This window comes from Lichenostomus cassidix, chromosome 9, assembly GCF_008360975.1.
Source record: "Lichenostomus cassidix isolate B80296 chromosome 9, HeHo_3.0, whole genome shotgun sequence".
NCBI lineage: Eukaryota > Metazoa > Chordata > Aves > Passeriformes > Meliphagidae > Lichenostomus > Lichenostomus cassidix.
The window spans coordinates 175344-200164 of NC_139490.1; the positions used below are offsets into that span (position 1 = coordinate 175344).

At 41.6% G+C, this 24821-nt stretch overlaps 2 protein-coding genes across 3 annotated transcripts in view; both read right to left on the reverse strand.

Annotated features, from left to right (window-relative positions):
* WWTR1 (WW domain containing transcription regulator 1) overlaps positions 1 to 14957 on the reverse strand; it is a 51134-nt gene extending 36177 nt beyond the window's left edge. Inside the window, exon 1 of the mRNA XM_085068812.1 lies at positions 14281 to 14957. Coding sequence (XP_084924938.1) covers positions 14281 to 14669 — 389 coding nt within the window. The 5' untranslated portion in view covers positions 14670 to 14957. The remainder of the gene's footprint in view (positions 1 to 14280) is intronic.
* Positions 14958 to 19132: 4175 nt separating this feature from the next.
* Positions 19133 to 23418, reverse strand: COMMD2 (COMM domain containing 2). 2 transcript variants are annotated; one of them, XM_085068815.1, is made up of 5 exons: positions 23267 to 23418; positions 23095 to 23172; positions 22522 to 22604; positions 21100 to 21273; positions 19133 to 20608 (listed from the first exon to the last, which is right to left on the reverse strand). In XM_085068815.1, exons 1-5 carry the CDS (start codon positions 23331 to 23333, stop codon positions 20411 to 20413), a joined length of 600 nt encoding a protein of 199 aa, XP_084924941.1. In that variant the 5' UTR covers positions 23334 to 23418; the 3' UTR covers positions 19133 to 20410. The 2 variants fall into 2 exon arrangements, with proteins under 2 accessions (XP_084924941.1, XP_084924943.1); XM_085068817.1 differs by lacking the exon at positions 23095 to 23172 and having other exon boundaries at positions 23267 to 23379.
* Positions 23419 to 24821: the final 1403 nt, after the last annotated feature.

The following is a 24821-nucleotide window of genomic DNA, read 5'->3' on the forward strand; positions in this document are numbered from 1 at the left end:
CTTACAGTTGACCCCAGCTGAGGAAGGGTGACAGTTCTGCACTGGTGCTCCCTGTACATGAGAACTTAAAAATGAAAGTAGAATTTCAAATAAGAATTAGCTGAACGTAAGTATTTCTGTCATTTCTGACACCATAGTAATATTTCAATCGAACACAGTCTATTTGAAATCTTTTTAAGTGCAAATGTGGACATGAAAGACTTCCCTTAAGCTAAAAATAAGGTATAAAAATATCAGATGTTTAGCAATGTAGTTGCATCCTCCTGATTTCTAATGCGGTGCAAGGAACACGTGTTTGAGGCTTGCTGATATGAGCACAGAAGATGGGCATGTCACAGGAACACATTGTGCTGTATTCAAAAGGAATAATGTTGTGAAATGGAGGCAGCACAAATTAATGACATTATCAGCAAGTCAGACACAGTCCCTAAACCTATTTATTTAGTAATGCAAGGGAGTGAATGATCAAAGTTTAGCCTACGCATTTAACCTGACAAACAAATACAATTTTGAGTGGGGAGTGGGGGGCAGTGTGTGATGTATGTGTGGGTGGGGGGGTTGGAGAAAAACATTAGCTACCCTCAGAAAAGGTGTGGCTTTTTTAACATTAAAGCATTGTATCATAGCTACAAAAAATGCTGACATTGAAAAATATCATTAAAAATGCAGCATCATAAATGCTGCAAAATTTTCTAATACACCATTTAAAATCTGGTACCTAAAATCAGATTTTTTAAATCTATTAGCAATGTAGTATTTCAGACCAGCTTCTTACCTGGAAAACAGTCTCCCTGTATTTCATTTGGACTTCTTATTAAATAAACGTAGAATTATTTCATAGAAACATATAATATCCTGAGCTGGAAAGGACCCATGAGGGTCATCCAATCCAACTCCTAACTCCACACAGGGCAACCTAAAAGTTAAACCAGCTGAGAGTCATCCAAATGCTTTTCGACCAACAGTGGGCTTGGGGCCACTTCTCTGGGGAGCTTGTTCCAGTGTCTGACTATCATCTCAGTGAAGAGCTTTTCCCCGGTATCCAGTCTGATCTTCCCCAACACAGCTTTCAGCCAACCACTTGTGTCCTATCCCCAGGGGATGGGGAGAAGCACCCAGCACTTCCTTCTGCTCCCCCCACAAAGAAGCCACAGACAGCATGAGGTCACCCCTCAGCCTCCTCCTCTCCAAGCTACCCAAATCCAGTATGTCTGCCCTCCCTCACAATTTCACATCATAAATATTTTGGACTGTATTTTATTATAATTATTCAAAGCCTTAAAATCCTTTATGGTCTTCAAAAAGATACTAAAGACTTTGTAATATCCAAAGTCAAACAGTAAGTGAAGATGAACCTCTTACCAAAAATAAACCACTAAGAGGCAAAAGAAACTTTGTGAGAAGGTAACTTAAGATATAACCTGCAAGGTGTTCTCACATCTTAATGAGTATCTGTGACATTTTATTGGTATACTGAGTTCAGGGGAGAGTAATAAAGCAGTCCTATTAAAAAATTTAGCTGGTAAAATTTAAGTACATGTTGACAGCTTCATAATTCACAATACTGAAAGTAATCTGATTATTACCTCACTGAGTGTTACGAGCAATCATCCTGCATTTTCATTTTCAGCTCATCTTTCATCAAAAGATCATCAAGATCACTGAGTCTTTTTTCTTGGGTACAACTGATCTGGGACTCAATCTATGCATCCGATTTGTGACCCTAAAGCCACAAGTCCAACACAGAAGAAGTCAGAAGGTACTGGCATTGCTGTCTGTGACACAGAGTTTTGTCCAGTGATCTTTGCTCTCGCACATGATGGAGCTAGGACAGAGAACTAGACGGAGCTGTTTCCCTGTCTCATTATCCAGCTTCTGTGCCAGAGGCCAGACCAGAGCAAGAGAACCGGGAGGCCACTTTCCAGCCCCTTCTGTCCTTAAGTGCCACCAGCAGCAGGAACAGAGACCAGGCAGAGGAGCAGCTCTCTGCTCCTCCCAGGGATGAAACCGAGCAAAAGCCAAAGAGAGAGCCAGAGTATCAAGGAACCTGAGTGCAGCCTGTGGGCCACTGCCCAATGAACCCCCAAGAGGAGGGGGGAAATTATCTTCTATATTCCCCTTAAAATCTGCTCTCATCTTACTCATCTACTGGTTTCAACCAACTGTACGTGGTTTTTTTTATTTCCAATGTCACCGCATTTTCTACTATCAAGGATATTGTTCACCTGTTGTTTTCATGAAAGGCGCTGTCTGTCAGCGCTTACACTAATTCCTGTCAAAATAAAGAGGTCCAAATAAAGGTTGCACAGGGAATTAAAACTGGACCAAATTAAGCAGCAGGAGGTATGTAATTTACCAACCTTGGATTTAAATTTGTAGCCCTTTTCATGGCATAATTAACCCAAATATCTGAGGTTTGACCTCACACAGAAAAGAAAGGCCATATCAGCTGTGTGAACTGGAGAACGAGTATGTATGCCTCACTTACATTTAAAGTGATCATCCTCTTGCTTTAAAATACTTTAAATAATAGGCATGAAGTGAAAGTACAATTAGCTTAATAACAGATTAAGGACTAAGACACAGTCTAGTCATTCCACCTATTACAAATGTCGTGTCAACAAAAAAAGCTACTATTTTGATCATTTTGACCAAGATGACATGTGATACAAAGGAATGGATCTGTTAAAGGTGACTCTCAGAACCATGAAGGAAAAATAATGGCTTATATCCACCCATTTCAGTAACAGTTCTATAAAGATCCTGTAAGTCTCTTGTAACAATAAATAATATTCCACTCACCTAGCACCATCCGATTAAATACCTCTGGGACTCAGCCAGATTCAATCAGCTCCCGATCCCAGTTAATATTAAAAGTTCCAGGTTTACCAAGAGCAAAATAAAAGGAAGGAAATAGAGACCAAATGTTGTACTCCATCATCACACAGCAAAGGACTGGAATGCAACGCTGATCAGCTGCTTGCAGTCCTATTTCCATCGTAACCACTGGAAATCAATATGCTAAAGTATAGTCCAAGGACTTTTGCAGTGGACTAACAATCCATTAGAAAATATATTAAAAACCAGTGTTGTCATCGACTTCTTATGCTTATTTAAAATGTTTGCTATCGATCTTCATTACAGCTCACTTTTTAAAAAACATTCCAAACATATGAATTAAACATAAAACTCTTCATATCCAATGGTGAAAAATTGCCTATTTTGTGCGCGCAGACTTCATTGAAACACGGAGGCACTTTTTTCTGTAACTTTTTTGGAAGAAAACTTCATGTGCATGATCTTTCAAACCAAGTCACCATACAACTTAAATCTATATATGGTTTACATGGTGTATTTCTTTTTTAATAAAGATGAAAGCAAAACTTTTCCCTGTAAAATCCAAAATGCATTGGAATAAAACCAAATCAGTAAACTTTTTACTGGATTTTTAAATACTTGTATTTATATGCTTTACAATAAGGTGATCATATTAGGATTTTCAATTGAAAAACATTTTTTTAAAATCAGAATCCCGTAAAGAATTCAGCAAAGAGCAGATTTGGCAAATTCAGCAAAGAGATGATCTGGCAGGTCAAGCCATTTGTATATCCTATCTGGAATTACAGTACCGAAGGAATACTCATTTAAATGTCTCAAAGGAATGATTCAATTGTAAATTGCAAACTCTCAGGAGCTAACATTAAGATTTAATTTATATGTGACAATTTACATAAACCATAGCTTTTTTATTCCTTATTTATTTAAAGACTGACATAGCTTTGTCTCAAAGACCCTATGGTAAACCACCAAAAAACAGCCTTTGCAACTTTTCATTTTGGTAAAAATGCTGAAAACTGAATGACTAGAAAACATTTTCCTTCTGCCAGTACCTAAAATGCAAGCTGCAACAGGGATCTGCACAGCAGAGCCAGGAAAAATTCGGTTCTGTATCAGATGGAATTTTTGCAGTGATATATGCTCTTTCCATACTGCCCCAAGAGGAATTTTAGTTCAGACTTTTTTCTTCTCTGCTGTTCCTAGTACAGTCATCAAGAAAAAAACATCACTTCAAATAAGACAGAGTCATTGCTGATGGTTCTGCACTTTGCAGGTGCTTTAAAAATACAGTAAAGATAGTCTTTCCACACAGTATTTGATTTATCTGCAGAAGCCAAAACTGAACTTCATATATTTTTGACAGAGCTATTTCATTACAGTTTTGAGGAAGTTCACCTCCTATCTGTCAGTGTGTAAAAGCGTGAGAATAACAGAAGTCTTTTAACTTGACTTTTCCTTAGGATGCATCCCACTGTCACGTGTATTAGAACATGAAGGACTAATCTATAGGTTTTCACAATGCTTGAGCTAAGGGAATAATTTTTCAATCATTTCTAATTTTTGTGTTTACTGCAACAGTAAAGACTACTGCCCCCAGGGAAAAAAGAAGAGTAACAAAGGTACTGGACGAGATTATTCACAGCAAGGTCATGACTAGCACCAGTAATACAGCACAGCATCAACACCTCAACACTAAGATATTGCTTGGGATTGCATGTACTGAGAACCATAATCCTACTGCAGTAATTACTGTGGTATGGGATTTTTAATGCTCCCTTTCAGCATATAGTCATTCTGCTTTTTTTTTTAGGTGAAAAATGTCTGTGGATATTTCCAGCACCCAGGAAGGTCAGAATAACAGATCTACATGCAAATCTGTGAAGAATCTGCCTCTAGGATCAATCATTTCTACAGAAAAAAAAAAAGCCATGCTTAGCAACATGATTATGAATATGCAGAGTTTTTTCAGTCTATTAAAATTAAATTGAACATTTTATTCATTATTCATGTCATTCCATTTAAAAAAACTCAACCTTACACATGCCAGAAGTAACTCCCAACTTCATTTTCCCCATTTGATCTTTCCTCTGGCTTTCAAAAGTACTTAGTTGTGGAGATAATCTGCATCGGACCCAGTGCAGCCGTACTGAATATGAGCACAGAAAACATCACTCACAAAGATGCAGAGGCTGCATGCTTTCAAAATACATGCTGCTCTGCCAAAGCTGCTTTCATCTGAAGTTTCCATATGAGTAGGTGCTCTTTTGTTTTTTGGAGGGTTTTTGACCAGATCTTAAATTGCTCTTCCCATGAGGTTAAGATAATAGGAGGAAAATGGTACAGCTGTAATATCCCCTCAGTATCTAACAAAGTTACTTCCACTTTGCCTTACACCTTTAGAAACTACATTTTAGGTAGCAGTATGCACTTCTTTTCCAGCCTCTCTACTTTATAGCTTCCTGTTTTTTCTGGAAAAATGAATCAGACATTTGTTTCTCCAAGTTAAAAAAAGACCACTGAAAATATTGTTTTAGTAGAAGCCATCCTGACAGAAAAAGGAAATGTTCATGAGACAATATCCTCAGCAGAAGGCATGCTTTTAGTAAAGCAAACCAGGCAGTACCATAAAACTACTCAAGCAAATGCAAACATATATCTGTATCTGCAGGAAAAGTAGCACAAAATGTAAACTGATGGTGCTCCTGTGTCTTAATTGCATCCCCATTTGTTTTATCTAGAAACTTATGATTCTCTTTCACCCTTTACTGTCCTACTCTTCGTTACAAGAAGGATCTGTCGCAATTGCTGAAAAGCACCATGTCAAAACTCGAAATGAATGTTTTGAGAAGTATTTGACTACAAATATACAGCATGAATACCAGGATCATTCCAATGCCTAAGTTTTGGCAATTATTTGACAAGAAAATCATCACGGGAGTTGCTTTCTGGAATGCATAGTGGCACTTCTGCTGCCACAGACTGCTCATTTATTTCCATGCTGAAATAAAAAACAGGGACCTGCCATGGCAGCACAACACTTCATCCAGATGTCTGACAATGGAACACCATGGCAAATCTGCCAAATAATTCATAAGACGTATAACTACACAGAGTTTAAGGAATCAAAGTTAGATCTTCCCTCTGTCCTCAGAGAAAGACTACCGCAGAAAGAAAAACATAATAATGTGAATCATTCACTGTGAATGTGAATCCAGTCACTGCAGATGACTACTTAAAACATCATTTCTTCATAGATTTGGGTGAGTACTAGCATGGTTAATACCAAGAGCTATTTTTTCATTTACAGTTTACGGACTACAATTGCTAAATTTTTTATAAAGTTACAAATCTCGAACTAGGATCTTTCCTACCTCTGAAAAAGTATGATTTACAACATAGATACCTTTAGTGACTATTCTAGGTGCTGAATCTTGAATAAAACTTCAATTTCTTTTAAATACCAATGATTTACTGTTGTGCTTTCAGTAAGATGTAAAAAGTCTCATTAGAAATCTCATTTACTCTAGTTATTAAGTTTTACATTGTCTGCTCTCTTGCAGCAGCATAATTTCATTGATTTTCCATTGCCATAAAGTCTTTCAGTAACAAACAAAAATCAAAATGCCAACTATAAAACATGAATAAAAAAGTAGAGCCCTCCACCACTTCTAATAAAAATTAAGCTTTGTCTAACATTGTGACCTACTATTGGTGATGTCAGGGCTGAGAGACAGTGATGGCAGCATCTGTGAAAACACCATCCCATGACTGGAAAAGTCTTCATCAAAGGAATGGCTGTCAAAGCATTATACTAGGTATATCCTCTGCAGTATGAAGGGATGGCAAGAATCACTGGCATCACTGTATCACTCCTGCTGGTAAGACCACCATGTCAGTTAGAGTTGCAGGTTGCAGAGAACCACATTTGTACAAAATTAAAATCTGATCCACAATTTTCACATTAACTTTACTCATATCAAACCCTCAGTTTTGACATGTGCCGATACAATTCAGCCACATACATTTGCAAAAAAAATTTTTCCAATCTCTCCAGCAAAAAGCACTTCTATCTCTGTTCAAACATATACAGTAGAATGAGTAAAACATGAAATGGGAAATGCAGTATTAAAACCAAATGTGAAATAAAAAAACCTTTTGTGAAGAACTCCCACACCAAATTCTGCTCATCCAAAAGGCTGACCTTTTCAACATTCTCCACAGAGCTGCATGATGCTGCCCACACAGCACAGGCTGCACCCATTTACTCACGCAAAGCCTGCTTTGAGTCCAGAGACACCTATCGTAGGTGAGGGCACTGGCAGAACGCTGCAAAGATGAGCATCCACATGACAAAACTGCCCATGTGCTCCGAAAGAAACCATATGGAACATGTGCCAAAATCAGAAAAGCTGCTTTTGTCCAAATAGTCTGACTAAGCAGACAATCTAAAGTGTTTCTCAAGTGGCAATTACTTTCATTCCTGAAGCACTTAAAAATAAAGGATTTTAAGAAAATTCTGAAAACAACTTTGGCATTTCTACCTAAACATTACAAAAGGCTGCTTACGCAAGCAAACAAATGCAACAGTTCCATTTTGCTCTTCCTTCCTTTTTTAAAAAAGGCAACTTCAAACCCACATCACCCAAATGATTTTATCAGGTGAAGAGACCTTTGGAAATATGGTCTGAAAATCTAACAGACTCCAGCTGGGTAAGGTGCCTTCCCTGTATATACCTCTATGTGCTCTATCTCCTAAAGTGTTGGATGAATTGCTGTCGTTTGTACAAACTACACCTAGCTTTTGTAAACAAGACAGCAGCAGAAGTATATTTAAAGAGCAATCTGTAGGCCTTTCCAGGGATTTTGAACTCCTGTTGCTGGAAGCAATCAGTCAGGAGTCACCAACAACTGCCTATGATATTCTGGTGCTTAAAGTTTGAGCTGATCCATGGGAACACAAGCTTTGTATCCACTTAGAATAGTAACACTGTGAAAGGATGTAAGTTTACATTTTACGAAACAACTTCCACGAAGCAATATTTAAGGTTTATTACTGTACACTGTCTGCTTCAATACACAGAAATTTTTTCATGGACAAAAACAGACCCTGAAATGAAGCCCAGAAATGAAGGCACAGAGAAATTACATGACTTCTGAAGAGACACACTCTGCAGCACACCAGGAACCACACTGCTGTTTCCTTCATCCTAGGTCAGGTTCCCAATGATTCGTACTTCCTTCTGCTCAGATGCTGCTGTATTCAGGGGCTTCACAGTGAAGCTGAACACTGAGAAAATACACCCACCAAGAAGTTTTGAGAACTTCTTTAAAAGCCCCCCCAAAATTTAAGGCTAACAATTCAAACACTACTTTTGGTTTTGGAAACAAAATACAACTGTCAAGAACTGCTTGACAAAGGACTATTACTGCATTTTGTAATGCTTCCACCTTTACTCACCAATCAGTCATTGAGAAACAGGAACACAGAACATTTAAGAAAAACAACAACAGTAGACAGACTAGGAAAATTCATCACAGGTAGAAAAAAAAGATTACCTGTCGTACAAGAAAAAACTCAAACGTACCATGGAAGCATCCTGCAATTTTCGAAGTTGGAAGACTGTCAGAATAATGTGTTCAAAAATCAGAGACAGATCAACACTCAATGAACAAAAAGGAGCACTTTGACTATGAAAAGAGCAAGGGGTCAGCAGATGTGTGGTCAGAGAAACGAGTCACTGCAGGAAAGGCTGTCTGAACATGCAGCTCGCTCTACTATTGCTGTGCATGCACTGTGACTGCTGAAGCACATGCTCTGAACCACGAGGACGGGCAAGACAGCCAACTCCTCTTTCACATCTCCCTTTATAATGCATTATGTTCTGGTGACACTCAGCAATTATTTCAGTTTTAACACTACATTCTGCTCAATTCTCTTAGCAAGTCTGTATCTGTCTCTGCAGCGCAGACTCTATTATATCTGCCTTTAAAATAGTCATGGGTAGGGAAAACTGTAAGACAGTGCAGTGTTCCCAAGTTTTCCATCCTTGAAAAGTCTCCAGGTCTGGACTTTGAGTTAGTCAATGAAAAGAAAAATATCCACAAACAAACAAAACACCCCAAAACACCTCCACCCTACCTCATGCTGACCTCTCTCTCCCTAAATGAACAGGGAAAATGCCACAAGTCTGTATGTTGAAATTCAGCCCACATGACATTTCCTTTGGATTTAATTTCTTTGATACAATTTGTATATACTAATCAAGCAAAGCCCTTGAGCACCGAACACTGTTACAAAGAAGCTCTTGTCCTGTAATAAGCCCTGACATCAGAACGACAGTATTTTCAGCTTCAGCCAAAGCATCCAAAAGGAAACAAGCCAAAGCCCAACCACTGACTCTTCCAACATTATCTGAAGGAGTGAACAGCAAAAGCTGGAAAGGAAGACTTTACAGATCCTCTTCTGTCAAGCGTGTTCAGTTGAACACACCCATAACCTTCAGAAGCACACAGCTCTCCACACTGTCACTTGCTTACAGAGTAAAAATGGTCAGGCAGGCCAACTTTTGAGTGTTGGCTATAGCAGCTCACAAAAAATGATAAAAATAAACCTACTATTCATTTTCTTTCTTTGGGCAACCCAAACCATTAGTAAAGACAAAACCTTTTCATATGGTTTCAGAAAAAAGGTCTGGTTTTCATAGTAGCATTCTTAATTAACACCTGTATCAATACTACACGTATCTTTCTAAGAATATGCTAATTGATACTTTTTCCTAATCATTAATGCATAAAGCAATTGTATTTTCAGCCCATTGAATGAGATGAATGTATGACAGTTATCATTCATTAATGCACAAATACTCCAGGACTCTGGGTTTAACATTATGACTAAAGGACTAAATTAAGACAAATTTCATTAAACCAATAATGCTGCATGCACATTATTATTTTTTATCTTAAAAGTGTACCTTAGTCCAATATATCAAATTCTACATCAACACAGTAGTTTGTACAGGACAGTTATCATTGATTCCTTAAATAATTCAGAAATTATTTAAGGAATACACCAAAATTTAATTCAAATTCTGATTCTAGACAGCCCTTCAGAAAAAGTTTCTTAAATATTTCCTCAAAGGAAGGCCTTCTTAAGTTAACACTTCTAGGGTCAGTGCAGTCTTGCTTAAAGCTTTCTTCACTAACGCTTTAAAGTGAAATCTAAAATGTAGCTTGTATCCTAACTCAAAAAACTCAGTGGGAGAAGAAACTGGATCACATCCTGCAAATTGAATGTCCCTGATGCAGTTTTATTCCTTATCTGCTTCTGTTCCCAGATTTTATTAAGCCCCACATTAGCCACCAAATTCTTTTAAGCACCACAGGTGACATAATTTTAGATTCTGAAAAAATAGTCTGTTCATCATGAAAAGACACCATCTTGCACCAGAAAATGAATAAATACCAGCTTTTATCAGAAAGTCTGTAGCTGTTTCTACTGCCAAATTCAGAGAAGAAAGAGTAGCTCACGGATCCTTGGTAGTTTTTTAAGTGGAACTACAACATCATCGTCATTAAATCGGTGCTTGAGCTCTAGACTCCAGTTAAAGGAGCAATCAGACAGACCTCTAATGCTGCCACTCACAGCTTGAAAATTTAGTTTTGATGTGTGCATTCCAATCTCAGAACTTCCTAAGTATCTCTAAAATGAGTTATAAATGTGAGCTATAGTTGAAATTCTAACAATTAAACTTTGGTGGTATATCAAAGCTTTCCTGCTTTTCCTGTTAAGAACTCTTTAATACACTCAACAATTCCAGATAAAAGCCACTGGCAGTAATACCTCTTGGTACTGTCTAGCATATTGTAACTTACTTTTAATAAAGGGATGCTGGCAAGAGGAACAGTTCAGGCACTAAGCCCCACAGGAATAACCACTGGAAACAGCGAGCAAAACAAATCCCTTAAGGTGAGGATTAAATGATCCAAAAGCCGCATGAATCTGTGAAGCATCTCTCTCTCTCTAATGCCTGACACCAAAGCCAGTCGGGCTGGGTGGCCTCTTGCTTTGCACCACTCTGCCACAAGGACCAACAGAAGCCACAGCGATATGAGCCCCCCTTGCAGGACATGCATCACACCCACATGTGACTGTGGTCATAACTGTGGGGCAACAGCGCAAACAGGTAGTACCAAGGCGTAAGTGCTTTCCACATTCTTACTAGACCTTAACTGAGCTACCTTCTCAAGCATTGTCCATCTCCTCCCCCATTTCCAGCTGTGTAACCACATTCCCAAGATAGAAAAGTTTCTGTATGATGAATGCTGCACAGCACCAAGCACACCACCAATATAAAATAGTAACAGTCTCTACAGACTTAACAAATGTTTTTCAAGGAAAGACCACATTAGAAAATCACTTCAGCAGTTCAGCTATCTTGGTATTATTTGTTTTGCAATTCTCAAGAAAAAAGTATTTCCATAGTATTTGTATTATTTTTTGTAGTATTTATATTATTTATATTACTCTTCTGCTGTCCTGATGAACACGCTCAGTTATATAAAACTGATCATGTGTTAAATCAAGCTCTACTCCAACAGGAACCAGTAAGAAAAAACCTGAATATTTTGAGTAGATGAAATATTGTAAGTAATTAGCTTTCTTACCCCTGAGCAGAATTTACTGGCAAATATGTCCTGGTATGGCAAATGTTTACTGTAACATTTTAAAAATAACAGTGATAAAGATAACAGTAGCAACAGTTTCACAAATCTGTTTATGAGAGTCTGACCAAGAAGCTCTCTACACACACTGAGAAAATATTAAACCCTCAGTCTTCATTTGAATTATGAGGCTGTACCACCTAAACCCAAATTGGTATAAAGTAATACTTGAAACATTCTTTTTACAGAATATGTATACACAGCCCAGCATGTGGATCAATATGCAACTGATATTTCCTACTCAAATGCATAAGAGGAGGCAGTTCGCCTGTCTCTACAGAAAACGCTTTTTATCAGAAATAAATCACACTTACATTTTTTTCCACACATGCACACACAGAAAAATGCTTTAGATAACATTGCTGCAAGTGTGTGTTCATTAGCCTGTTTTTCAGCCCCCACTTGTGCGGTTTGGTATTTAATTACAGGGTGGAGTGGTCCCCAGGCTACTTATGTTTCTTCCAGTCACAGCCAGAAAATTTCTGCAGGAACTGACATGCAGGAGTGCAACTGCTTCAAGTTGTAGCTGATGCCCTGCCAACAAGGTTAGCTCGCTGTTCACTGAAACTCCCACTAGTACTTCTGTTAAATAATTATCAAAAATATGTTTAAATACAACAAATTGCATTCTAAACTTCAACAGCTAATAAAGGCTTTTACAGGATCTAATTTGGCTAATCACTCTTAATTGGTTTCTCAATTTTCTTTTGCTAATGCCAAGAAACAAATCTTTATCATTATGCTGGGAAAGCACTAGCTTTTTTTTGTTTGTTTGTTTCCTTGAATATAGGGAAATGTAGCCTTGTATGCCTAGCTTGATCAAATATGATTTTTAGTACATCACCTGACTCAGACCCTGTATTTTATTGCACACAGCTTTAAATGCTGCTTTCCATAATCAATCTTAAATTATATTTTCATCTCAAAAATATTACACTCGTTGTAAAATACTTTAATTCATACTGTCATTCATACGCATTTAATAGCTAAATATTACTCCCCAACAAGTGGGGTATAACGAAATACATTAAAGGTATAAAGAAACACATTATTCCAATTAATTTTTATATAAATGAGAGAAGTTCTATTGGACAGATAAAACTGGGGAAACAAAACAAAGATTAACTTAGTTAACAAATCACATGCACAATGAATACTATATTTTATATTAAAAGGATGCTGTTAATCAGAGTATTACTGTTAACAGGATTTGGGAAAAATTTAAAGACACTTTGAGTGTTTGCCCATGCTTTTTATTTAATAAAGGCCTTGCATTTTTGGTCTAAGCAGTAAGAATCCACTGACTTCAAAAACTCTAGGTCAGAAATGCATTACAGGAAGGTGAAACCACGTGAGCTCTTTTTGACATTAGTCAAAAAACACAGAGCAGACAGAGATTATATTATGCACATTTTAGCCAGAGGTATTTGAAAAGACCCCCAGGCCAAACCCTAGCAAGAATTTATACTGAATAATTATTTATGAATGATCTGTTACCATGCTCCTGTCAGTCAGCTACTTCTCTGTCCACGTTCTATTGAGAAATATACATGCAAAGTGTGGAGACACAAGACCTTCTCATTTAGGTGATAAATCATATTAATAATAAACTTCTAAGTGTGGACCCTGTGACATATGCACACAGGATCATAAATGATATACAGTGACGTACAGAAAGGTATTTAGATGCTTTGCTGGTAGCTCAGAGTGTGACAAAAGGCAAAAATCTAAGCTCTGTGCAGAGTAATTCAGACTCTTGAGTAATACGTTGAAAATTCCAAACCCACAAGGCAAAGAGATCATTATACAACCAAGTAAATTATTACTTTTTTCACTTTTTGAAACCGTTTTGTCTCTTCTTCCCCCTCACGCATTATCTGTATGCCATTTATGACGGCTGAATACCCACACATGGTTTAACGTAAACTCGAGATTGTATTCTTCTGATCAAAAAGGCTGTAGTGAGCAAGTAAATGACATCCTGGAGCCCTGGTTTACCTCCCTCAATATCCTCAGGTAGATACTTCATCAGTAAATGTTTTGTTTCATTAGCAAACATTTTATCTTATTTACCAAGTCAATGCAGTGCCACTTAATTTGCAATGAATCTGTAGCTGAGTTTCAAAATCAACGAAAATAAGACACTCTTGCCTTACCACTTACTACAGCTATCACCTATTTTCAGGCCTATTAAACTGTTTTGAATCAAATGTCAAAAATAAAACACTCTGGACAAAATGACTGGCCAGAAGACGTATCGGCAGTTGTACCACCACACTTCACAAACTGTGTCGCTAGAACAAGGCGGCCTCCTGCGGTGTGCCCGCAGACACAGGGGATGCTTTAAACACACCGCGGCCGGAACCGGGCCGGGCAGCTCCCTTCCACCTCCGACAGGTCATGGACACGCAGAGCTCTGCTCCCACCTTCCAGAAACTCTCTGGAATAACTGTTATTGAATTCATTTTCCAAAGAGTAAGTTTCAAAATCTCGGACGCGTGGCCAAGCAGGAAAGAAATGCGGTATCAACAGGTACGGCAGAACTTCTGCCCGGCTCTCGTAGCGCCCCCGCCTCTCCCTCACGTCCCTCTTCCCACCAGGAAGGGATTTCCTCCCCGAAATGTCGCATCCACCTCAGACTCGGAGGCCTCCCCGCCGCCTCACGGCGCAGCTCCCGCCCGGCCGCCCGGCGAGCGCCCCGCGAACCCCCGCCGCACTCACTTGAGGAAGTAGCGCTGCCCAGTCTGCGTGAGCGCCATCTCCCATCCCGGCGGCAGCGGCCGCTCGTCCGTCACGTCGCAGGAGCGCTGCCGGAGGTGCCCGTGCTGCGGCGCCGCGCCCGCGCCGGGCAGCGAGGCGGGCGAGGAGTGCGAGCGGACGTGCGCGGGCGCGAGGCGCGGCGGAGGCCCGCCCGAATCCGTGCTCGACTGCCGCGAGTGCGAGCCCGAGTCGGGCTCCCTGAAGAAGGATTCGGGCAGGACCTTCTTCCGCCAGGAGCTGGGCCTGGGGTTCATCACCGCGTTGAACAGCGCCTCCAGCTCCGTGTCCAGGTCCTGCGTGACGTGGATTACCTGCTGCCCCGGCGGCGGGGCCGCGGCCGCGGGGTTCATTTTCCGCCCGTCTGGCCCGACGGCGGGCGCAGCCGTCCCGGGGCGGGCAGTGGCCGAGGCCGGCCCCGCTGCCGGGCCGCCGCCGCCGACGTGCCCTCTGAAGCGAGCGGGCTCGCCGGGAGCGGAGCAGGCGAGGCGAGCGGACAGTGCCTCTGCGCCCCCGCCAGCCGCGCCGGTGTCCCGGGCGGGCGGGGCGGCTCCGGCCAGCGCGGCGCCCTCCACCGGGCCGGGCCAGGCAGCGGCGGGACGGAGGCAATGCCGGCCCCTCCCGGCCGCCCCCGGCGGCTCCAGTCCGGCCCCCGCGCCGCCCCGCCCGCAGTTATGCAACTGCCGCGGCAAGTTTGGGCACGGGACGGCCCTCGGGGCCGGCCGGCTATCGGAGCCCGCCCCGCCCACGCCCCCCCCGCCTTCCCCGCGCTGTCCCGCTCTCGGCTGCGGGGCCCGGCTGGTCTTTGCGCCGCGGGGACTCTGCGCGGAGCTGCTGTCCCGGTACAGCCCCAGCTGTCGTGGTGCCCGGGGAACCTCGGAGCGCTTTGTCTCTGCCAAGCTAATGAGCTTGGCTCCAAAACCATTGTTCAGAAAGTAAATGGGTGATACTAATTTCTGGAAGCAAAATTATGGTTAAATTATTTCACGTACAAATTTAACTGCATGATTTAGTGAGACTGTGGCGATGGGAAGGAATGAAGCATGCGTAGTGTAATGGACAGCAACCAATTCCCTGTAGTTTAGATGAGGTTTGGCCCTTTGCTTGCAAGTACAAGTCCTGTGCGGAGCTGTATCATAATTCCTTTCAGTTCGCTGTTCCATGGGGCAGTTTCAAATGCAGGCATGATGCTTTGTGGATCTCTGCTGACTGCCCATTCTGTCACTTGGGTTTGGTTTAGCCTGTACTAGAAGCCAGAGCTGTCATCAAAATGCAGAGCTGAGGTTTTCTCTAATTAATACATGCACTTTTTTTAATCTTGTCTCATTTTTTGGTGCACTTGGAATAACTTTTGAATGGCAATGTGACCAAAAATGGTTTAAATTCAGTAGTTGTGTCTTTAAAGAATAATATTGTTCACTTTCCAACTTCAGTGTTGGTTTTTACAGAAGGAAGCATACAGTGTATTTATGACTATGCACACAGACATATCACACACACTGGCTAAACAAACATGACTTTATTTTAGTAATGCATTTTGTTGTTTTATTTCTGCATTTTGGACAGACTCCAGGCTATGCTGATTGATAAGAATACACCCTCCTCAGTAATCAGAATCTACACTAGAAAAGTATTAAGTAATTTTTTTCTGAACTTACTCATTCCTTATTTCTTAAAAAGATGAACAAACTTTTCTAAACTGCATTTGGCTTCTCCAGTGGAGAATGTGGGCCTGACTGAACCATCTTTGTCCCTCAAATCATTGTTACATATAATATTGGTAATGCAAATTCTCAGTCACAGTGTAAGCCTGCACAGAAACTACAGCTAGCTCTGTGGAACAGATCCTGTGCACTTCCTGATTGCCTTGCTTCAACAAATATTCCGTCATTAACTTTTCTTCACATTTCCTGTTCAAATTTCCATTGGCTTGGCAGTTCTCCTTGAGGTTTGTTTTGTTGTTCTTTGCTTTTGTGGGGGTTTGGGGGGTTTTGTTATTATTGCTTTGAGGGTTTTTTAGTTTTTGTTAGTTTTCCTGATATCTGCTCTTTTTCTCATCAGGAAACCCAGTGCTCCTGCGATTTGTTTATGTTTCCCTTCCCAGAGAATTTTCCATGCTATCTTTTGTACCATTCTTCTACTGCTGGGTAGTATATTCTTCTACTGGGTTCCTTGCTGCAACAAGCTCAAAGAGCTGTGCTCATCACAGCACCTGCTCCAGGGCTATGCAGATATTACATATCCTTTTTCTTTCCTGCAATATCCTTATTTAAATCCTTTGCATATGAGATTCTGAGGGTTTGTGAATGTGGTTATTGCACAGATAATAATCTGAACCTATGTGATTCTTCATACAGCCTTTAAAAGGTTTTTAAGACATACTTTGTTCATGCGCATATATATCTGTATTTATAAACTGACTTCAGAGCTCTTCAAAACAGCTTCCCCCATATAATTCAAGAAGGAACATCTAATTAATTAGCAATTTAGAAGGTGAAAAAATATTGAGTACACTAAAAGTTTGCAATGAAGTGTGGCAAGGACAAACAAAAGTGCAAGAAATTAGAAGGAGAATCTAAATACACCTCAGAGATGGAGAATTGGTTAAAACTTGGATCAGAAACAAACAGCAGATTACATGAAATGGACAGTGATGCTGCAGAGCTCATTCAAAATGATTTAGGAAAAAAAACAGGAAGAAAATAATTGCTTTTTGCTTCTTTACTCAATGTTTAAGAGAATATAAACGTTTTACACTACCGCACAAATGACACCATCCCGAGTTTTAAGAACTGAGTTATACTATATTCTTTGCTAAGCAGCTAGGCAAATTATTGTGCAGATTCAGGAAACAATGTTTTACAGCAGTAGAAAACTGGAAGTTTTACTTGTATCCCAAATTGGGAAATGTAAGGTGAAACACATTCCAAGCTAAGTCTTGAGCCTCTGAACAATTCTCATCGGAAGACAAACACTGACCATGTAGTGAAACATCTCCTTTCTGGATTATAAACCCCAAACTTTGTGCCCTCTCTTGTTTAGAGTAGGAACAAATAAACTGGGATACAAATCTGTTGGAAGATTGTAGCTAAGGACTGAGCCGGGCTATACTTTTAAGAAAATAATCTAGTTTATGCCTAAACTAGTTGCATTTTCAGTTGGTCTGTGCACTTGAAGGCTGAACTGGCAGGATGCTTGCCTTAATATGGTGCTCTATCAAAAAACTGCCAGGGAGCCATCACACATTGCTTTCTTCATAATCCCCAAAGTTCCTTGACACACACAAGGGCAGTTCTGCCAAAGTAAATTAATCTGCAGTAACATAATCTGCAGAAGCAGAAGTTCTGCAGTGGAGCCAACTGATTATGTTCCATATTTAATGCATGAAATGGCAATTCACTCAACTTCCTCACAGTTTATTCAGAACTTGAGTGATGTAATTTGCTGCAAGATTACAGTGCTGCACTACCTACAAATCAAATTGGTTAGTTACTTCAGGAAAAAAAATGTTACTCAGCTTTTTAAGAGGTAAATTGAAAGTCACTTTTTTTCTGTTATAAAACAAATTATCCGTTCTTCCACACTTGAATAGTAAGAGAAATGGCCTCAAATGTCACTTTGCTTTGATTGGCTAGATACCAGAGCAGATTTTTAAAATCACATTAAAAATAAAATGGGTTAAAAGCAGCAACGTAGATTTCTCTTAGTAATTTGTGAAAAATACTTTGTTGTCTCCTTGTCTTGTTCGTGGGTTTCTATAAAGCAAGTGCAAATTAATTAGAGAGGATACATTGAATATAGCTTTATATGCCACCTTTAATTTGGAAGTTTACAACAAAACCGAAAATTCTGGACCCAAGGGTGAATTCTTATTTTACCAGTATCTCTGGGTTACTGATATAAATGCCTCTTCACTCCCCAGCTCCACCTGCACTACAGAAGCACCAGCTGCTAGTGCAGATTGCTGTGCATTCACGCTCACCACTGTGGTTTAAGTGCTCAGCCCTCAGTAGCTGCCCTGGGTACTGTGAAGACAGAGAAGCGAGAACTTGCAGAGCTGTAGTTAGACCAGTTCCAACCTCACCTAAATGCAACTCTACCTTTCCAATAGTTAAGCCCAAATCCTGCTGCCAAGCAGATGCTTTTTCAGGCTCAGTACTTCCCTCAAACAAACTGAAAGGTGCAATTTAAAAGTAACATGCTTGGTGTGAAGGATATTTCTCCTTCCCTCTCTCCTTGAGTCTGTGAATCACTGCCAGAGTTTGAGTCTCTCTCAGTTTCACCCAGCTTCAAAGTTTAACTTTGACCATCCTCAACTGAGGTCATTCTTTGTAAAAGGAAACAAAACCATTCAGTGTTGCAGCTTTTCCTTCTACACTATTGCAACACTCTGCACAAAGGAACATGCAGGCTCTTCAGTGACACACCGCATTCTCAACATCTGCTTTCAACTGACCATTTCATTCAGAATCCCCAAGGAAAACCCTCCCCCTTCTCAGTTAGCATTTACTTCAGGATATGATCCATGTGTAGACTGTCAGCACTTACCCTGATGCCAATCAGCTCTATAGCAGATGGATTTTTAAAACATTTAAGAAAGAAAAAAGTAAATGTGTTCAGGTTCATCACACAGTAGTGAGACGACAAAAAGTTTCTAGGATTTGTATCTAAAACTCCTATTTTGTTGCCCTGAGTTCCAGACTATGGCTGTAGTGAGGAGACCCGGAACGATGGAAACCAGTATCGGCTGTTCTTGTGTTTCACCTGAAAACAGAGGTCAATTACATAAAAAATACTAATCAAAAATCCCAAGTAGTAACATTTGATCACATTTAATTACCACATACTATATATGAAGATGATTCTATGAAAAAGGTCATCACATATGGATGGTAAAAGAAACACTTTGCTGATTCACGAGAGGAAATTCAGTTTGCTTCCACCATTGCCACGCTGCACACAGCAACCGGAGAATAGGCAAATCCAGGTTCTAGAGAACTGACTTTTCTTAAAGCACTTCATTTGAAATAGTATCTGTCCCAGCTACAAAAATTCAAAACAGCAAGAATGCATTTCTGAATGTAAAAACACAATAAATAAAGAAGTTTATGGTGTTACCATGCAAGACGATAATTATAGTTATTGCTAGAATCTGTATGCTATGGTGCACCCTCAGTAGTAACAATGAAGCACTGATTAGTAAAACTAATTCTACACAGGAAAGATGCAAAACACGGCATTAGGATACAACTGGAAAGTTACTTTTGACATAATCTTTATTAGACATTTTTCTTAATAATGGAAAAGCATAATTTCTGTTGCAATAGCTGGTCTTGCCTTTATGAGTACTACTCAAAGAGGGGAACACAAACTATGGCATCACAGCACAAAGACCAGAGTTAGCAGAAGTTAACGCTATTCTTAACCTCCCTCTTCACCCATTACTTCACTTTCGCAGATTATCAGACCACTTTTATGTAAAATAAGTTTGCCAGCCCCGTGGTCTGCAAAAAGTGTCAGCTGCCTCATGCGGTCACAGCAGGCTCTGCTAATGGGAGCAACAGCTCGGCTACACCAGAGCAGGGCAGAGCAGCAGTGTAACACCAGCCCCTACGCTGACGAAATCCTCAGAGAAGAGCAGCAGTCCCATGTGAACCCCTACACATACCTAAGTCTAGGTAGGAGAAACCTTCCTGTGCAGTATCATTCCCACCCAGTACAGGAGTTTTAAAAAAAATTCAAATCAGAAACAAAAAGGGAAAAAATTACTTGATAAATGGATTAATAAATGTGCAGCTTTATATAATATTCAGATTTCTACTTAATATAACAGTTCAGCGCTACAGAAATTCTCAGCATAGCATACTGAATGCCTACATTTGCAAGTGAAGCAAATTCAATTACCCATCTTGTATCAGGCAATATGCAAAGCTGGCAGCCAAGGACATTTGGCCTGTAAATACTGGCTCAAGATCCTGGCACAGGAAAGCAGTTCATCTGATACAGATGTTTATTTTTCCCCAAAATCTATTGGTGAGCAGTGTTTTGAGTTGTTTCACAAACTGCTTAGTAAGAGAGCAGAGAGGAATGAAGGCTATTTCATGTTGCGCACTATTCTTCTGCAGTGGTTCATTTTCATCTCCCCCAAGGCCTGCTCCAGTTGTTGGATCAGGTGGAGAAGGGTAGCAGGATCAGTTTGCAACACCTGGGCAGTTCGATCTTCATTTTGGTTAAGATGTAGCTTCATAGTCACAGCAGGCTTGATCTGTTGTCTCAAACTTCTGCTTGCAAGCTGGAGGGGTTCAGCAGGATGGGAACAGGGAAATGGTCAATGATTATCACTTAACAGTTTGTACTTAACATTTCTCATGAGGTTTGCAGAATGTCCCTGGAGGACTGTTCAGAAACCCTTTTCATCCACATTAAAGATACACACAAGCTATTATTGAGTTTTATAATTAAGGAATACTAAGCCACTTTAATCAATGCTTTCATAATATTTCTGAAAATTAGGTGTTAATCAAGAGCAAATATGTTTAGTATATGTTAATATTTTAAAAACACCAATAGAGCCATGAATTCAATTTTCATCAGGCAGCAACTACTTTGCATCATTGCATATCCTGTTTATCTCACAACTGGCTGTGGGGCACTAACAAAATCATGACAGTTTTAAATACATGAAGTAATGTTGCCTCAATTATTTTTACTTTTTTTAATGTTTTTATTATGCTAAAAAATGTGAAGTAAAATATGGAATACGAAAAACATCAGGAAAGTCACCTGCACATCCAGTCTCCACTCCAGACTGTGGTAGCTGGGAAGCCTTGGCGCCAACTCTCCAAGAATGCTTCTGATCTCCTTCCTGTTGTCAAGGTACAGCTGGAGCAAGGATTTGTTCAATTCATCTGAGAATCCCAAAACATGAATGGAATCTTGGAAGTCAACCTCAGAAATCTAGAAATAACAATTCAGACCTTAATATGGAACTGTGTAATCATCATTATTTCTTGAAAACCAAGTAAAACTGTAACAACATCACGTATGCTGTGGTGCAATTATTTTCCTGCAGGAATGTCCAAGTAGAATACTACACCTCAGACAAAACACATATCTAGGTTTTAACGGATTTACAGATGTTGATGTATTACTGCAGATTTACATGAGATTCAGGAACAGTTTTTTTAAAGAACATTCAACCCTCTCACATGCAAGCCTTCACACCAAAGAGCAAAACACAACATGAAGGAGCACACGAGTTGTGTCACATGGCAGGACATGCTGCGTGAATTCATTTATCAGGGTGCTACTGTGCCACCGATAATCAGACTACAAACGCAGCAGTGATCTGCGCGTGAGCTGCACCAGGCACAATGCTCAGGCTCCTGTCCCAAGAGCAGCAGAAGCCTCACAGGTCACGGCCTTTGTGCTGACTGGAGCAGCCTGGCCCAGCATTGAGGAAGCTGTTACTGACTCAAGAGAAAATGCCATCATACCTCTCCAATGCACCACTCCACAAACACAGTCTGTAAACAACCACATTCTACCACAGTACACAGCAACCTGTTAGTCAAGACCCCGTGTTTCAAGGAAAGGCTCTGCACCATCTCCATCCCCTCCCCACCTACTCTTGGGAGTAACACTTGCCTGAGTTTAATCTGGCATTTCTTGTCTCTGTACCCCTTTTCCATGTAGTCACTGCTCAAATATTCTGCTGTATCAATAGTTACAAGTAAACCAGTAATTCTCCAACTACTAGTATTTTAGTATGTGCTTATGCCCACCCAAACTTATGATGCCAAGAGCTGAAAAAGCTCTCAAACTGACCACACTGGACAAAGACAAGGAATGCTGAACAGGGGGTTACTCTAGCCCACATCCTTACAGTAGCTGAACAACAGAATCGTCACTTGAGTTTTATTATTTAGAGCTTAATCCTGAAGTAAGCTTCTCTATATGGAGTAAATTATACTATTAAAACATTGTCAAGTTTTAGCTTCAGACACTGAATACAAATTCCAGTCATACATGCAGATACAGTGTTGCAATAAGACAACAGCATGAGACACCTTTTTCTGAAATTAAAACAATACATGTCATCAAAATGTTGAGCTATGTTTTCCCCATTTACCAGTATTTTTAGCTACTGTTCAGAAGACATCTCTTGAGTATATTCCTGCATTCCTTACAAAGAGGTATACTTGCCATAAGCTTGGAACTCTCAGTGAGAAGAAACACTAGTCCTTCTACCCCACGCTGAATGGTATCAACGCCAACGTTCAGCTTTCCTTTAAAGAAAGCACATAGTGCCTTTTACTTGTTAACTGCCACAGAAATGAGACTCAAAGCTGCAAATTTATCCAATACTTAACGTGCAAAATATGCTTAGAAAAAAAACCCCAGGGTTTCACACCCTTCAAATAATAATGTAGCACATCTTAGAGACCCCCTCAAACTATCAAAAGCAAAAAAAACTACGAAAAACACAAACCAATTTCTTACAGCATGATAGAGACGGGTTTGTGTCGGAAAGGAGATCTCCGTAGCCCTCCACAGCGGGCACGAAGCACCGACCCCCGCGGTGCTGGAGCTCCACGTCGCCGGCCCGTTCCCTCGGCCCCGCACCGCCATGCACCGGGGGCTCGGGGGTCCCTCCCGGCCGGCGCAGAGCCCACCGCATTCCCGCCCTCCTGCCGCGAAATCGCTACGGCCCGGCCCGGTCCCCACGCTCTCCACGGCCCCGGTCCGCTCCCCAGCCCGCCACGGCCCGGTTCTCACTGGCGGCCGCCTCGCAGGCCCGCGGTGCCGCTCCCCGCCGCAGCTGCTCCAGTGCCAGGCGCCCCAGCTCGCCCACGGCTGTAAAGACAGAGAAGCGACCCCGCTGCAGCCCCGGCCCGGACCGGCCCGGCTCGGTTCTTCCCCCCGCCCGCGGGCCCCTCGCAGTCCCGACCTGCGCCGCCGGCCCGCGGCAAACAGCCCAGGTGCGCCCTGTGATCCGCCGACAGCACCAGCAACATCGCCGCCGCTTCGCCACCACCGCCCGGGAAGGGGCGGTGCGGCGCAGGCGCCTGTGCGGCGCCGGGGCCGCGGAACACGGCTGCTCCCGCCGCAGCTCCTGCGTTTAGCAGGAACCGGTGTCCGGCGGCAGCGAGCCCCTGACTTGCCGGGGAAGCTACGGGAGAGCGCGCACGGGCTGCACCGGGACTGACGCAGTGACGGGTTTCCCCAAGTGCGTGTTGCTGCAACGAAACTATTCTTCTTTTAGATCTGTGCTGAAGTGAGGTAACAGATTATAATTCTGTGTTTCCTTGGCTTCCTGATTATTCTGTTATTCCACCTTCAAGCAGCAGTTCAAGCCCACTTCCCTGTAAAGAAAGCCCCGGTAACGTGGAGATCTCGCTGTGCTGTGTCACCTAGATGCTGGTGTTGCTGCCCCGGTGTGCACAGCCTACAGCAAAATGCGTGTTCCTTGTTAAATAAAGTGAAAAACAACAACTACAACCAAATAAACGAAAATGCCAGGGTTCTAAGTTAGTAAAATTATGTATAACAACTTCTCATAACTGTTTTTCCCGTAAGAGATAGTCCATTTTGTTAAACACAAAGGCTGGTCAACTTTTGAAAGGATTTTTTACAACAGAATAGTGCCTGGAAAATGTGAGTGGAAAAAAACGTTACTTCATTTTGTTACCACCTTGAAGCACTAGCTTTTGCTCAGACAATCCTGCACTTTTCTGGAAGACTGGCAGTCGTGGACACTGGCCATACCAGTGAATGAAGTAAGCTTCTCTATATGGAGTAAATTACACTATTAAAAAGTTGTCAAGTTCTAGCTTCAGACACTGAATACAAATTCCAGAGTCATATATGCAGATATAGCATTTCAATAAGACTCCCAGGTGAAATGCTGTGCTTTCCAGCATCATTTTTTTCGCTTTACAAACTTATAAATTGCCATAGATATGGCTACGTGGAAGTATTTGCAATGTTATAGCTGGGAAATAGGCACAAGTTCCTGTGAAGCTGATGGGAGTCCTTACACTCAGGTTAATTGTCTCCTCCTCTCTCGGCCTAGAGTTTGGATTTACTGTTTAGGACAAGACATCTTCCAGCCATAGGAACTCCACATACACATCCGTACGACCGTGCAATTACAGACCCGCACTGTCTCCTGCCGCAGGCTGACAGACCAGCTGGCCTCGCACGACCTGTGCACCAGTTCCGCACCAGTTGCACACCAGTTGCACACCAGCTGCGCACCAGTTCCGCACCAGTTGCACACCAGCTGCGCACCAGTTCCGCACCAGTTCCGCACCAGTTGCGCACCAGCTGCGCAAGGCTGTCCCGGAGCCTCCTCAGGCCCGCCGCTGCTGCCCGAAGGTGCCGCTTTGGCCCCGCGCGGACTCGCGCGCCCCCTGGCGGCCTGGGGGAGCCAATGCGGAGCTACGCAGAGCCCCCAGCAGAGCCAGTCCCGCCCCTCCGCAGCTGAGTGACAGCGCTTGTGG

Excerpts from the sequence above, each read along its gene's own strand:
- COMMD2 (XM_085068815.1), bottom strand. The coding sequence starts at position 23,333 with ATGTTGCTGGTGCTGTCGGCGGATCACAGGGCGCACCTGGGCTGTTTG. Across the intron at positions 23,173-23,266 it reads GCCGCGGGCCGGCGGCGCAG|CCGTGGGCGAGCTGGGGCGC; the intron begins GTCGGGACTGCG and ends CTGTCTTTACAG. Across the intron at positions 22,605-23,094 it reads GGCCTGCGAGGCGGCCGCCA|GAAAGCTGAACGTTGGCGTT; the intron begins GTGAGAACCGGG and ends CTTTCTTTAAAG.